This window comes from Schistocerca piceifrons, chromosome 8, assembly GCF_021461385.2.
Source record: "Schistocerca piceifrons isolate TAMUIC-IGC-003096 chromosome 8, iqSchPice1.1, whole genome shotgun sequence".
NCBI classification, from domain to species: Eukaryota; Metazoa; Arthropoda; class Insecta; order Orthoptera; family Acrididae; genus Schistocerca; species Schistocerca piceifrons.
The window spans coordinates 37871163-37884561 of record NC_060145.1 but is presented as its reverse complement, the minus strand read 5'-3'; the positions used below and the strand labels follow the sequence as shown (position 1 = coordinate 37884561).

General features: G+C 38.8%; 1 protein-coding gene across 3 annotated transcripts in view; it reads right to left on the bottom strand.

The window, feature by feature from the left end:
* Positions 1-6768: 6768 nt before the first annotated feature.
* LOC124711128 (retinitis pigmentosa 1-like 1 protein) overlaps positions 6769-13399 on the bottom strand; it is a 95796-nt gene continuing 89165 nt past the window's right edge. For all 3 annotated transcript variants that reach the window (XM_047241019.1, XM_047241020.1, XM_047241022.1), the window contains one exon: positions 6769-7616. In XM_047241019.1, the coding sequence (XP_047096975.1) occupies positions 7377-7616 (240 nt within the window). In that variant the 3' untranslated portion in view covers positions 6769-7376. The remainder of the gene's footprint in view (positions 7617-13399) is intronic.

The window sequence follows — 13399 nt, the reverse complement described above, 5'->3', positions numbered from 1 at the left end:
TAGATTATGATGGCATTTTAGGTAATAATAGCATGAAATATTAAAACTCAAAGTCTTGTGGCCGCCGGAAACCGTTTGATAGGCCACCTGCAACCTGAATTGCGATTTAGTAATGTAGATAGTGACATTACTCACCTGTTTTTGCTTCGCTTTGATTACTCACTACATTAGATATCCTTTAAGATGAGTTCTGAAAGTGTTTTTATGTGGTTATCCGTTATTCTATGTACATGCTAAGTAACAACTGACCTCGTTTTCTAATGAATTCTAAAATACATCTCTTTGTAATAGGTCTTGAATATTATTAAGAAATTGCTTAGTTGCCCGATGAAATAGTCATGTCAGAATTCACTTTTCATGTTTTTACCAGTCTGTGAATTAAATTGCAGTAGCTCACACAGCTACTGCGAGAAATGGCTTCCACGACAAGGTAGTTCATGAGTGAGGTTTGTTTATACGTAATTCTTCTGCTACCTGTCACGATTTTCTTTTACTTTTCACACACACGACTTGCTGTACACTTTGAACATCGAAATTATATTACATAAACAAAACAGTTACAAAGATGTTCCTACAAGTAGTCAACAGAGATAACATTATAGGTCTTCCGCAGAGTATGGTGTGCTTTTGTACAGAGGTTATTTATCTTAACAATTTGGATTGTGCTTATTTCTATATCTTACTATTTTTATTGAAGTGTACTGTCGAAACACCTGAATAAATTCACTGATTCACTTTCAAGGTCTTAGTTTAATATTTTATCTTCGTATGTTCTGTAATATGAATATATCTAGAGTTCTGCTAGCAAATCCATTTTATGTCCTTTATATAGCCGGTGGAGTGCCTTGACATTTTGCTCTGTTTTTCCAAATGGGTACTATGTATGTGTGTTGCTACGGCTGATGTAGTTTTTCTGTTGTGTGTAGGCTTTCATGTGCTCTGCGTACATGGTGTTGAAATTTCAGCCTGTTTGTCCTAGGTAGAACATGGAGCATTCCTGGCGTGTAAAATGAGCATAAGTAAATTATGATCTAAACAATTATGATCAATAAGTTCTGTAAAAAAGCAATCATACTCTGTGGAAGACCTATAACGTTATTACTGTTGACTACTTGTAGTAATATCTTTGTAACTGTTTTGTTTACGTAAGATATTATCGATGTTTAAAGTGTACAGCAGGTTATGTGTGATGTGTAGTGTGCGTGAGACTCTGTACAAACGGAGCATAAGAAAACTGTTGGTACAAATTATTCTAAATTTCGCCACTAACTTAACAAAAAGACCCACAACCAACTATAAAATCTCGTGTATCTTATATATTGCAGTAGAGTCAATGAAGTGAAGCAGACTCGAACACACAGACAATATCACATAGAAATGGCATAACAAACGCAAAAAAACGTACTGCAAAATGGGAATCATTTCCCGGAACGCATGGTGTGAAAAGTAAAATAACGAAAATCGTGGCTGGCAGCAGAAGAATTATTTATAAACAAACCGATTGTTTTCACAGTCGCAGGCTTTCAGAACCATTTATAATGGATCAAATCAGTTCATGAATTATTTCCTTTCGCTTTACATCAGTAAACTTGCACAATGGTCAGGTCACTGTTTTTTGGAAAAGTGTACAACGTTGTATGTCCATCCATCAGTGCAAGATATCGTCCTCTTTTTCCAAGTTCCTGTTTTGTCTGCATCTCGATAGCTGTGAAGGTTGTCATTAATCTTACAATCAGAAGATTCGTTTACAGCATTCAGGTGTGGCACATGAGATATTAACTTCACGCTCGTCATACGTAAGCAGTCCTTCCATTTTTTTGCATTTAAGAGAAAATGTTTTATTTGCATTTCACGTCAGCTCAAGTGCTACAACACTGTGTCGTGCTTCTGGTGGCTAATCAGTCACTGATAAAACTAACATCAGAGCCCTTTTTTGTTCTTTAAACTACTTATTACTACTATTTTATTTCTTTGTTTTCAGCTATTTTCTGGTTTTGGACTTAATATTTCTATCTGTAGATAGCAGTCTACACACTTGTCTCAGAAAACTCACCTATGCATAGATGCTCATATTTAAAGCTGTTAAATTATTCTTCATTTCCTTTGAATCCAGCTGCTGCAGGTTATTTATTTCTTAATTTTAAAGCATTTCTGTTCCTCGACTTTCCTTAGTGTCCTTTTTCCATCTTTTTCCTTGATACAATCAAAATAGCGTTGTTTGTAACATAATTGTAATAATAAACAACATTATCTTCAGAGTTGCAATCTTGGTTAAAGTTTATCAATGCTCTCGTTGTTACATTTGATAATTTTAGATTTAATTTAAATTTGCATATGTAAACTGAGTTTATAATAATGTAAATTTTACTATAGATCTTCCGTTTAAAATAAAGGTTATAAATGTCTATCTTTTATAAAACCGCATATGTACAGATTCGCCCTTTCTGACTGCTTTTTGTTGATGAAAATTACGTATATCAAGCCATGCTCCATTTGAATAACATGACGTACATTTTTTTCTACGTTCTACATCATCAAATGCTTCATTTTCGACTACTGGCTATTCATTTCCTGCCTAATGACGCACTCTGGTCATGGACAGCATTCTGCCGTGTTCAGAGTGGAGCTGAAATACAAGTGCAGACATAACATTCCTATTTCCCTGATTTGTCCTCATGTGAAGGTTCAGGGGATAGAACCAGGTAAGTCAGTTTTTACGAAATTCGAGGAAACGCTCTTTTATTATAAACTGTGATTACATCAATATATAAGAACATACCATACTTTTTATGTAATAAATTAAATATCTCGGTTTCATCGAATGTGGAAACAGTGTTATTACATCTGAAGCACACCCAGAACGAACTAATTCCTCAAAATGTTGACAAACGTCACTCTGTAAGTGGAAATAGACAGGCAATTCAAGCAAAACAGACGCAGTAATTCCGTAATAATCACGGCCAAACAAATGTCTGGTTGTGGTAATACCAGTATTCATATCACGGACAGCTGCCTGAATAACTTCACAGTACTAGGACAGAATAACTTAATGAGACCTTGCAAATCGTTATACTACAGTCTCGAAATTGACAGAAGTTGTTCCAGCTGGATTACAACGAACATAAGATAACTATAAAGCTATTGTGCACTAGAAAGTTAAGGAATTCTGGAGTTAAAAATACCGTTACGAGCAGGTATCGTCAGTTCAGACATTGTCATGGTGTCCTTATGATGTCAGTTTGCATTCCTCCGTGATAAGTCCTTTGATATTTCAACATACGACAGTACCTGATTCAGATGATGCTATCTTAATAGGCTGAGACTTGAAAGGGAATTTTGCAGCGTACTTTGAGTACAGCAGTGTTTTCCGTTCCTTGATTACCACTGTTCACAGTCAAAAACGATGGCTTACATGTGGATGCTACTATCATTTCCTTCAAATTTTCAGGTGTTTCAATCAGTGCCTTTACGTTCCATAATCCTACGTTTTTATCGCACTGCAAGTACGAATGACAACGATCAGGGAACGTAATTTTTATCTTCTTGGGGTCACTAATTTGATTGATAGTTAGGTAATGAATGAAGGGACACACGGTGAAATTTTTACTTTGACCACCAACAGAACCACAAAATATAGAAGATGTCCCAGTAAGTATAGTCAATATTCACAAAGAAGTCCGATAAACATCTGCTCGCCTTAAGAGCTATGAGCACTTGTTCATCTTCTACTGAACCAGTACTGATACCTCTTAACTTATGCGCTTTAGAGCATGCTCTGAATGACCGGACATCACCCACTGGTATTTTTTGTGATCTCTCAAAGGCCTTTGATTGTGTAAATCATGGAATTCTTCTAGATAAGCTAAACAATTATTGTCTGAGTGGGGCAGTGCACAAATGGTTTAATTCATACTTAACTGGAAGAATGCAGAAAGTTGAAATAAGTGGTTCATGTAATGTTAAAACAACAGCTGATTCTTCAAACTGGGGGGGGGGGGGCTATCAAGTATGGGGTCCCACAGGGTTCGGTCTTAGGTCCTTTACTGTTCTTGATATACATTAATGACTTACCATTCCAAGTTCTTTTTGCCGATGATACAAGTATAGTAATAACATCCAAAAACCAAGAACTAAGTGATGTAACTGTAAATGATGTTTTTCACAAAATTATTAAGTGGTTCTCAGCAAACGGACTCTCTTTAAATTTTGATAAAACACAGTATATACAGTTCCGTACAGTAAATGGCACAACTCCAGTAATAAATATAGACTTTGAACAGAAGTCAGTAGCTAAGGTAGAATTTTCAAAATTTTTAGGTGTGTCCATTGATGAGAGGTTAAAGTGGAAGCAACACATTGATGGTCTGCTGAAATGTCTGAGTTCAGCTATTAGGATTATTGCAAATTTTGGTAATAAGAATCTCAGTAAATTAGCTTACTATGCCTACTTTCATTCACTGCTTTCGTATGGCATCATATTCTGGGGTAATTCATCATTGAGTAGAAAAGTATACATTGCTCAAAAACGTGTAATCAGAATAATTGCTGGAGCCCACCCATGGTCATCCTGCAGACATCTATTTAAGGATCTAGGGATCCTCACAGTAACCTCACAGTATATATATTCACATATGAAATTTGTTGTTACTAATCCAACCCAGTTCAAAAGTAATAGCAGTGTGCATAGCTATAACACCAGGAGAAAGGATGATCTTCACTATGCAAGGTTAAGTCTGACTTTGGCACAGAAAGGGGTAAATTATGCTGCCACAAAAGTCTTTGGTCACCTACCAAACAGCATTTAAAAATAAATTAAAAAAATTTCTAGATGACAATTCCTTCTACTCATTGGATGAATTTTTAGATATAAATTAAGGGGAAAAAACTTAAACATTAGTGTCATGCAATATTTTGTGTATGTGTTAACTTGTACAGACATCTTTTATTAACCTGACATGTTCCACATCATTACGAAGTGTCGTATTCATGGTCTATGGAACAAGTATTAATCTAATCTAATCATGTTATTGCTGTCATTATCACTAAACAGTGATCATTCTTTTTTTCTTTATTGTGATTTCATTCCCCTACCCCATATGGGTAGGGAGGGCTGGCAGTGGCACAGTCCGCCGGCCTTCAGTTGAGTGACATGACAACAAAAGGAGAAAACTATACAAATAAAGAAGATAAAAGGGGGACATAGTAACAGAATAAGTGGAGACAATGACCATTCGTCATGGGACACCCTTTATAAAGCTCTTCATCGTCCTGACACAAGGCATGAGTCATGAGTGAAAAAAGGAATGACATCACTTCATTTGCGTATTTTTTCGCAGTGCATTCAGGAGGAGCATAAAAGAAAAATGGTTTTCTTGTGTCAAGAATATCGATACTGATCGAATACATCAGAAGTTGCCACCCAACATATACATCATTGGATGCCGTATTTGGTAAAGATACATTTTTTGCAAAGTCTATGTAGATAGCGACCTTATTGTTGTTTTTCCTTGCCTCAAGTTCATTGGGGGGGGGGTGAGTTCATCAGTATTCCGTTTGTTCTGCCCTATTGTGGCCGGATGAGAGCACTGATTTGTCTGCTCCTTTCCCTTGAAAAATTGACGTAACTGGTTCTTTCCTCTTATAGAAAATCTCTGGAAATGTTTAGGATTTTTTTTTCTCTTTTAGCCTTTTAACATTCATGTATGATCAGTCTGAATTGGACTGTAGCTGTAATTCGGTTTCGAGAAAAGAGTGACTTACCTGGCATTTTTTTCACTGACCCTTTACGCTTGTTTTCAGTCATTGAAACCTGCACTGTCAAAGGTCATTTACGTCCACTTTAAAGTTGGTGTATCTCCCTTGGAATGCATTGCCGGCCATGTCTCCGTATGATATTTCTTCCTCCTTAACATCTCAGGGACCATTACCTGCAGTTTGCTACCATTTCGCAAAATCACCCTGTATAAGTAATGTTAGGTAATGGGAGAGATTGAGGCGCTGAGAGTACAAAAGGAGATACAAATGGTATTTCACAAAAAAATGATCTAAATACAAATTTGGTAAGCGAAAGTGTGGATCTATTCTGAGTAAAAGAAGTACAAGCGATTTCTTGCATATACAGGCACTCTGTGATGACAAAGTTTAAGCTCGAAGCCAATGCCTGGGCTGCATTTGTGATACAAGCAGTACAAGCGAATTGTCGAACAGAAGGAGAACTGCTGATACCTGTAATGAAGTTTCTAGTACGTATTTTTTTAAAAGTACAGCAATAGCCTAATGTGTGTGCTTTCAAGAGTACTCATGGTAATATTTGATGCATGTTTAAACAGGCCGTGTTTTCAAATACTGGATTTATATCTTGAGGCAAAATCGACATTCTGAGACAATAGACCACAAGGTCCTTGACCCTGGTGATACATACCGCTTATTGAATTTGATAAGGATTTTGGTCTGTCTGAAAAGGCAAATGAACACTTCCGGAGCGCTGAGGTCACCAGCCACCCCTACCTGTGCCGTGGCAAAGAAAAGCTGTATTTTGCATACAGCCAGGCCGATAGCCCGTTCATGAGCCTGTACCACAGGCGTTAAGTTGATTTTAGTCTCCCACAGAGAGAATGGCTGTCCTAATTACGGCTTCTTCACAGATCTTTACATCACATGCTACCCTTTCACTGAGCGCCGTTGTTGGTATCTTCTTTTATTAGTCTTCGTTAGTGGATGAAGGAGAATAATTTATATATTTCAATGAATTCTCAATGCAATAGCAGGTAATGAATAAATCGCAATTTATTGTCTTCTTGAAGTAGATTCTCCGATCTTAAAATGAAATGACATTAGAAACGCTGACTGCCAATGTTTTGAAAGACGAAACAGCATTGTTTGTCTCATGATAATTATTTTAAATACAATTGTACGGATATTTTCACCATTATCTCTTGAATATTCTTTCTTTTGTCTACTGCCTATTGTTCAAAATAGGATACTGTGAAACACAAAAGAAAATACAATATTGTATCAAATATTAATGGCATGTATAAGAAGTATCCAAGAAAGTCAGGAAACATTCCCCCATCTCGTGATGTTATGCTATGCATATTGGAAACAATTTGAATGCGTCCATGCGGTTACTGCAGCCATACTGCTACCTCAATACCAAACATATCAGTCACGAATAAGGGGTGAAGCTTATTTTCAAAGTGTGGAATAGCAAAAGGCCTACGAAGAAATTCTCCACATTGAATTTTTGTCTCCATAAAGAGTTCTTCACTGTGGTTCGTATTACACTCCACCCTATCTTCTGAGAGCTTACATTCTAGCCCTCTCGCTGGCGGTGTGTGGAGGACGGAGCGAAACTCGCGCCGTCGCGGGTGCTGCCCTCAGACGGAGGGAGCTGGAAGCGGGAGGTTCGCCGACTGTGGGGGACCAGCGCTGGCGTCATCGTCGCTGACGCTGCCGCTGGCCTTGGCGCTGACGTCAGAGGCCGGCTTGGGCCCCACGTGGAAGACGACTGGGGACAGCTGCACTTCCTCCGTGTCCTCCGAGGCGGCCCGGCGCTCGCGCGCTCCGTGCTCCTGGGGGCGGTAGGAGCCGTCGTCGGCCGCCTCCGTGCCCTCGTCCTGTAACAGTGAGCGCAGGTTTTACTGCCGCAGCTGCAGGTGCTCCACTCCACCCATCATACACTCTGGAAGTCGCAAAAGCTCCCTCAAATTCCATCATATCCAGTTTACATCCTTGTGCAACAAGTATCTTCTTTAGATAAGCTCTTTTCAAAATCCAGGCTATGCTATTGGATGAACTACTTGCAGATTCAAGCTACAAGACTTTTACCTAATAATTTACGAACCAACCGTAGCTTGTGAACTAGCATACAGAGCCAACATAATAAGCACCCAAAAGAAAGCCTACAGCAGACTACATTGCTGGTTGAACATCTTGTAACACCATAGCTTAGACACTATGTTCCTTTTGTTGATTCATTTAGTTTTCTACTTTGTTCAACATCCCATCGTTGAACTTCTATAATTAGTGTACGGTTAATTTGATACTGTAATGAAGTATAATCTCTGTAATGATATGTTTTGTCTTTCTTACATAATCTCTTTGGGTATCTTTAAAATTAAATAATTTTGTTTAAATAATTTTTTCTAGAAATGTCAATATGTGCAAATGTTCTGTTTTAATTAACATGTTTGGTTACTGTTATGTAAACTGCTGATCCTCCCTTAGGGTTCTTAGTTATCCTGTATGTAAAAGTTGTTGTGGTTCCCCTCGGGAACGGAACTTAGTAGCGCACGCAAGTTGTGGTTGGCCTAAGTAGAAAAGGTGGAACAATAGTCAGTTGGGGACGAGCTACCAAACTGTGCACTGCCCAAGTAAAACTTGTATATTGTGCTGGCTCCGAGAGAGGCTTTTCCTGCCGCTTTCCTATGCCTCAGATGGGTGGATAAAGAGCTGGAACTATTCTGGAATTGATGTCTATCATCGCCACCAAGAAATGACAGAGTCCCGTAATTCTACCTGCAAATCCACCTATCAACATGCAGTTGCCACCACATTGCGCAATCACTGTAATGGAACACTGTAGTCATGTACACTGAAGGATCAGCTTACTGGATGTCTTAGTGTTCACAAATATAAGGTAACTTATAACTGAATTTATGTACCTACCTTGATTTTTTTTTCCTATCACAACACCGCTCAGGTTCCTCTCCATTTGAACTATGATTACCGAGTGTCCTAGTTTGTGGAAAAAATGAAAGCCTCAAAGCCAAATAGTTAATTAAATAATGTTGTTTGATCTTCGGTAAGAAGGGAGTATTCAGATTTACTGTGGATTAATGAAATTGTGGGAGGTAGCAAATGTAGTCTTGTGAAAGCCTACCAGTGATGGAAACAGTCCAATTTAAAGTTTGTTTGGAGTTTGAAAGTTACTTATTTAATCATTTACTTGAAAATAGAAGACTGTGGTAATAAAGACAATTTGCTGTTTCTTTTAAAAACTAAAAGTTCTTAAAACTGAGGCTTATAAAGTTTTGCTTAGTTAATGATCATAGTTCTGCCTCTAGTAAATTTTAAAAGGTGAATCAGTTTCTTGTAAATTTGTCAACATTGTGTCTCACTGCAGTAAAAGTCGTGAATTGCAGTTGTGGAAAGTTGGATGCTTGCTAAGCACTTGTTTCTTTTGGGTATTGAAAGTGCATATTAGTAGTGTAATAAGATCCACAGGTTATCCTTTACCACTACTTATGAAAACAATAATTTCCTTATTCAAAAGACAGTGAGAAGTAACCTGTTAGTGAATTCCATTTAACTTTCATTCGAAATAGAATAATATTTAGTTGAGAGATATTTGACCTGTGACCAGTTCATAATTTTGCAGTGAATTACATTTATAATTTTAGGTCAGCTAGGAAAATGTTTGAACAATAATACTGAACCTATGTCCAATTAATGATTCTGCAGTGAATATTAATAGTAATGATATAAAGACCATTCAGTTTGAATAAGCCCTAAAAGTAATAGCGTGTTTCGTTATCTGTTATATTTATGCAAATAGTTTGTTCTGCTCTGTCAGCTCAAATCTTACCGTCAACATATGCGGGTTTCAGAGTTCACTGCACTCGCGTGTAGCAAAGTATAGGTTGTGTTTGTCCGTTAAGGTTACTCATACTTAATTTCTGGAACAAGAATGTCAATCATCCTCTTGCCTAATTAGGCTGGCGATTGTTTTTGAACAGTGTAGACAGGCAAAAATATTGTTTGTTACTGTTCGAATATTTACGTAATTCTGACTTTCATTTCCGATAAGCCATTTCCGTTGGGTACAACACGGTCAACCTAACGAAATTCCACTCGGAGGGTAACACTACTCTGTTGCATTATACCATAATAGCTTTCATAAGATAGTTTTATTTCACAACCTGCCTCCAGCTTCGAGGTTATGGTATAGTTGTAGCAGACGCCAGTGTTTTATGTGGCTTTTTCCGTGACAGGACTGTTTGTTCTGTTGGGGCCTACTACGTAATAATCCAAACTTGGTATTTGATTACATAAGCTACGTAAATGCTGTTGCAGTGTTATAATCTCTCCATCAATATCCACCTCTACATAGACTTGATCCAAACCTTCCTGTCCTATAGCAATACCCTCAATATTTGTTCCAACCACCTTCTGTCAATCCTTTCAAACAATTGAATACAATACATTCAATTGATCTACCAGAACCCATACTCCTCTGTCTGAATTCCATGCTAACTTATACAATCTCTGTCCCTCCTCATCCATATGGAATACCTACAAATGTGATACACATCCTGCAAACTTTGTACAAAAAAAATCAATCGTTACCTCTGTAGTTACCAATTTTTGCAAGTTATTGTGAGTTGACGATAAATAAAAATGAGTTTTCTAACATCGTCAGTGTACAATCGCTCTTTTCAATACTTTAGAGATTTCAAATATATTTTATCATTTTAATGTTTTTAAAACTATCCTACTAACTTTTTATAACAGATTGGTGCAAAAGTTAGTAGCGCTTTTGTTTTGCTTGTTAGCACTCTCGTTCTTACGGGCTTATTTATCGATTGTCATTACTGATTTGTAGTTCACTTTTGCTATCTGAGGTTATTACGTATTGTCACTTTGCCATTTGGAGATAGCGAGTGGAACTGTGGATGCTACAACATAAAGAGCCAAGTGGAGAGGTCGGAATATTTCCGAGATAGTCTTCTGTATGAGTTCAGCAGAGATGTGAGAGTAGTGGAGGCGGCAAGAAAAATTTGTGTCATGTATGGGGATAATCCCATTGGAGAGAGCACGTCAATAAAATGGTTTTCTCGTTTTAAGGAGGATGGTTTTGGCATCTCCTCATACAGGGAGACCATCGGGGTTTGATGAAGATCGTTTAAACGCAAAATGGTTCAAATGGCTCTGAGCACTATGGGACTCAACTGCTGAGGTCATTAGTCCCCTAGAACTTAGAACTAGTTAAACCTAACTAACCTAAGGACATCACACACATCCATGCCCGAGGCAGGATTCGAACCTGCGACCGTAGCGGTCTCGCGGTTCCAGACTGCAGCGCCAGAACCGCACGGCCACTTCGGCCGGCTTTTAAACGCACTAATCCACAATTATCGACGTCAGTGTACTCGAGAACTGCCAGATGTGACGAATTGTGATCATTCGCGCGACATTTGCAAGCAATGGGGAAGGTTCAAGACAAGATGTACGGGCACCTCATGCTCTAAGTCGAAATCACGAAAATCAGAATGGACCATTGCTATCCAGTATCATTACTGGGGACGGAAAATAGCTTGTATCTTTAAGCTAACATAACGAAAAGAAAGGCATGGTCGAGCCCAAACAGAGCAGCAAGCTAACATAATGACAGAAAGGAATGGTCGAGTCCAAACAACGCAACTCCCCATACAAAGACACGCGCACATCCACAAAAGATAATGTTATGCATCTGGTGTAACCATTGTTGTTGACATTTATTGTGAACAACTGATACGTCTTGCAGACTAAATCCAAGAACAACTACCAGGAAGACAGTGTCACGTGACGCTACTGCACGATAACGCCCGCTCGTATTCTGCTAGACTGGACCGACAAATACCGCTATACGGGAGATGGGTTGGGAAGTCATTTTGACCTAACATGGGTCAACGAGTTCATTGCCTCAAAACCACATGATTCCTACAGTCGTGGAATCGAGAAGTTACGCCAGCGTTGGCAGATTGTCGTAGACAGTGAAGGAGAATATACAGGGTGATTCAAAAAGAATACCACAACTTTAGGAATTTAAAACTCTGCAACGACAAAAGGCAGAGCTAAGCACTATCTGTCGGTGAATTAAGGGAGCTATAAAGTTTCATTTAGTTGTACATTTGTTCGCTTGAGGCGCTGTTGACTAGGCGTCAGCGTCAGTTGATGCTAAGATGGCGACCGCTCAACAGAAAGCTTTTTGTGTTATTGAGTACGGCAGAAGTGAATCGACGACAGTTGTTCAGCGTGCATTTCGAACGAAGTATGGTGTTAAACCTCCTGACAGGTGGTGTATTAAACGTTGGTATAAACAGTTTACAGAGAATGGGTGTTTGTGCAAAGGGAAAAGTTCTGGACGGCCGAGAACGAGTGATGAAAATGTAGCACGCATCCAGCAAGCATTTTTTCGCAGCCCAGGAAAATCAACTCGCAGAGCTAGCAGAGAGCTGCAAATTCCACAATCGACTGTATGGAGAGTCCTACGAAAAAGGTTAGTTATGAAACCTTACCGTCTGAAATTTGTTCAAGCACTGTCTGCAGCTGATAAGATTAAAAGAATCGATTTCTGTGATTTTATCCTTGCTCAAATGGAAACAGATGAATCTTTCGTTTCAAAGATTGTGTTTAGTGATGAAGCAACTTTCCACACTAACGGGAAAGTCAACCGTCACAATATCTGTATATGGGGCACTGAGAATCAGCGGGAAACCACTCAGTATGAACGTGACTCGCCTAAGGTGAACGTTTTCTGTGCCATTTCAGCCAATAAAGTTTTTGGTCCCTTTTTCTTCGAAGGTGCTACTGTAACTGGACTACAGTATCTGGAGATGTTAGAGAATTGGCTGTTCCCTCAGCTCGAACAAGAAGCACAACAATTCATATTTCAGCAGGATGGAGCGCCACCACATTGGCACTTATCTGTCCGTAACTACCTGAACATCAACTACCCGAGGCGATGGATCGGCCGCCAGGCAGCCCGTGACAGAGCACTTCATCACTGGCCTCCAAGAAGCCCTGATCTTACCCCCTGCGATTTTTTCTTATGGGGGGTATGTTAAGGATATGGTGTTTCGGCCACCTCTCCCAGCCACCATTGATGATTTGAAACGAGAAATAACAGCAGCTATCCAAACTGTTACGCCTGATATGCTACAGAGAGTGTGGAACGAGTTGGAGTATCGGGTTGATATTGCTCGTGTGTCTGGAGGGGGCCATATTGCACATCTCTGAACTTGTTTTTGAGTGAAAAAAAACCTTTTTAAATACTCTTTGTAATGATGTACAACAGAAGGTTATATTATGTTTCTTTCATTAAATACACATTTTTAAAGTTGTGGTATTCTTTTTGAATCACCCTGTATTATTGATGACTAACGTCTCTGTCAAGTGTATCTGTTGTGTTTATTAAACTTAGGGAAGGGCGCTACGGACTTTTGCACCAATCTGATAAATTCTCTTGGCTGAAGAACGACAATATACAGCAGGCTGTTCAGACAGAGGGAATGAAATAATAATAACCCTTTGGCATTAGGAGTTGTTGCTGCAAGTAGCATCAATGGCTATAGGCAAACAGGCCCGGGCCAGTCTTCCCACCAATAACTGAGAAATGTTTCAGATGTACATCAACGTA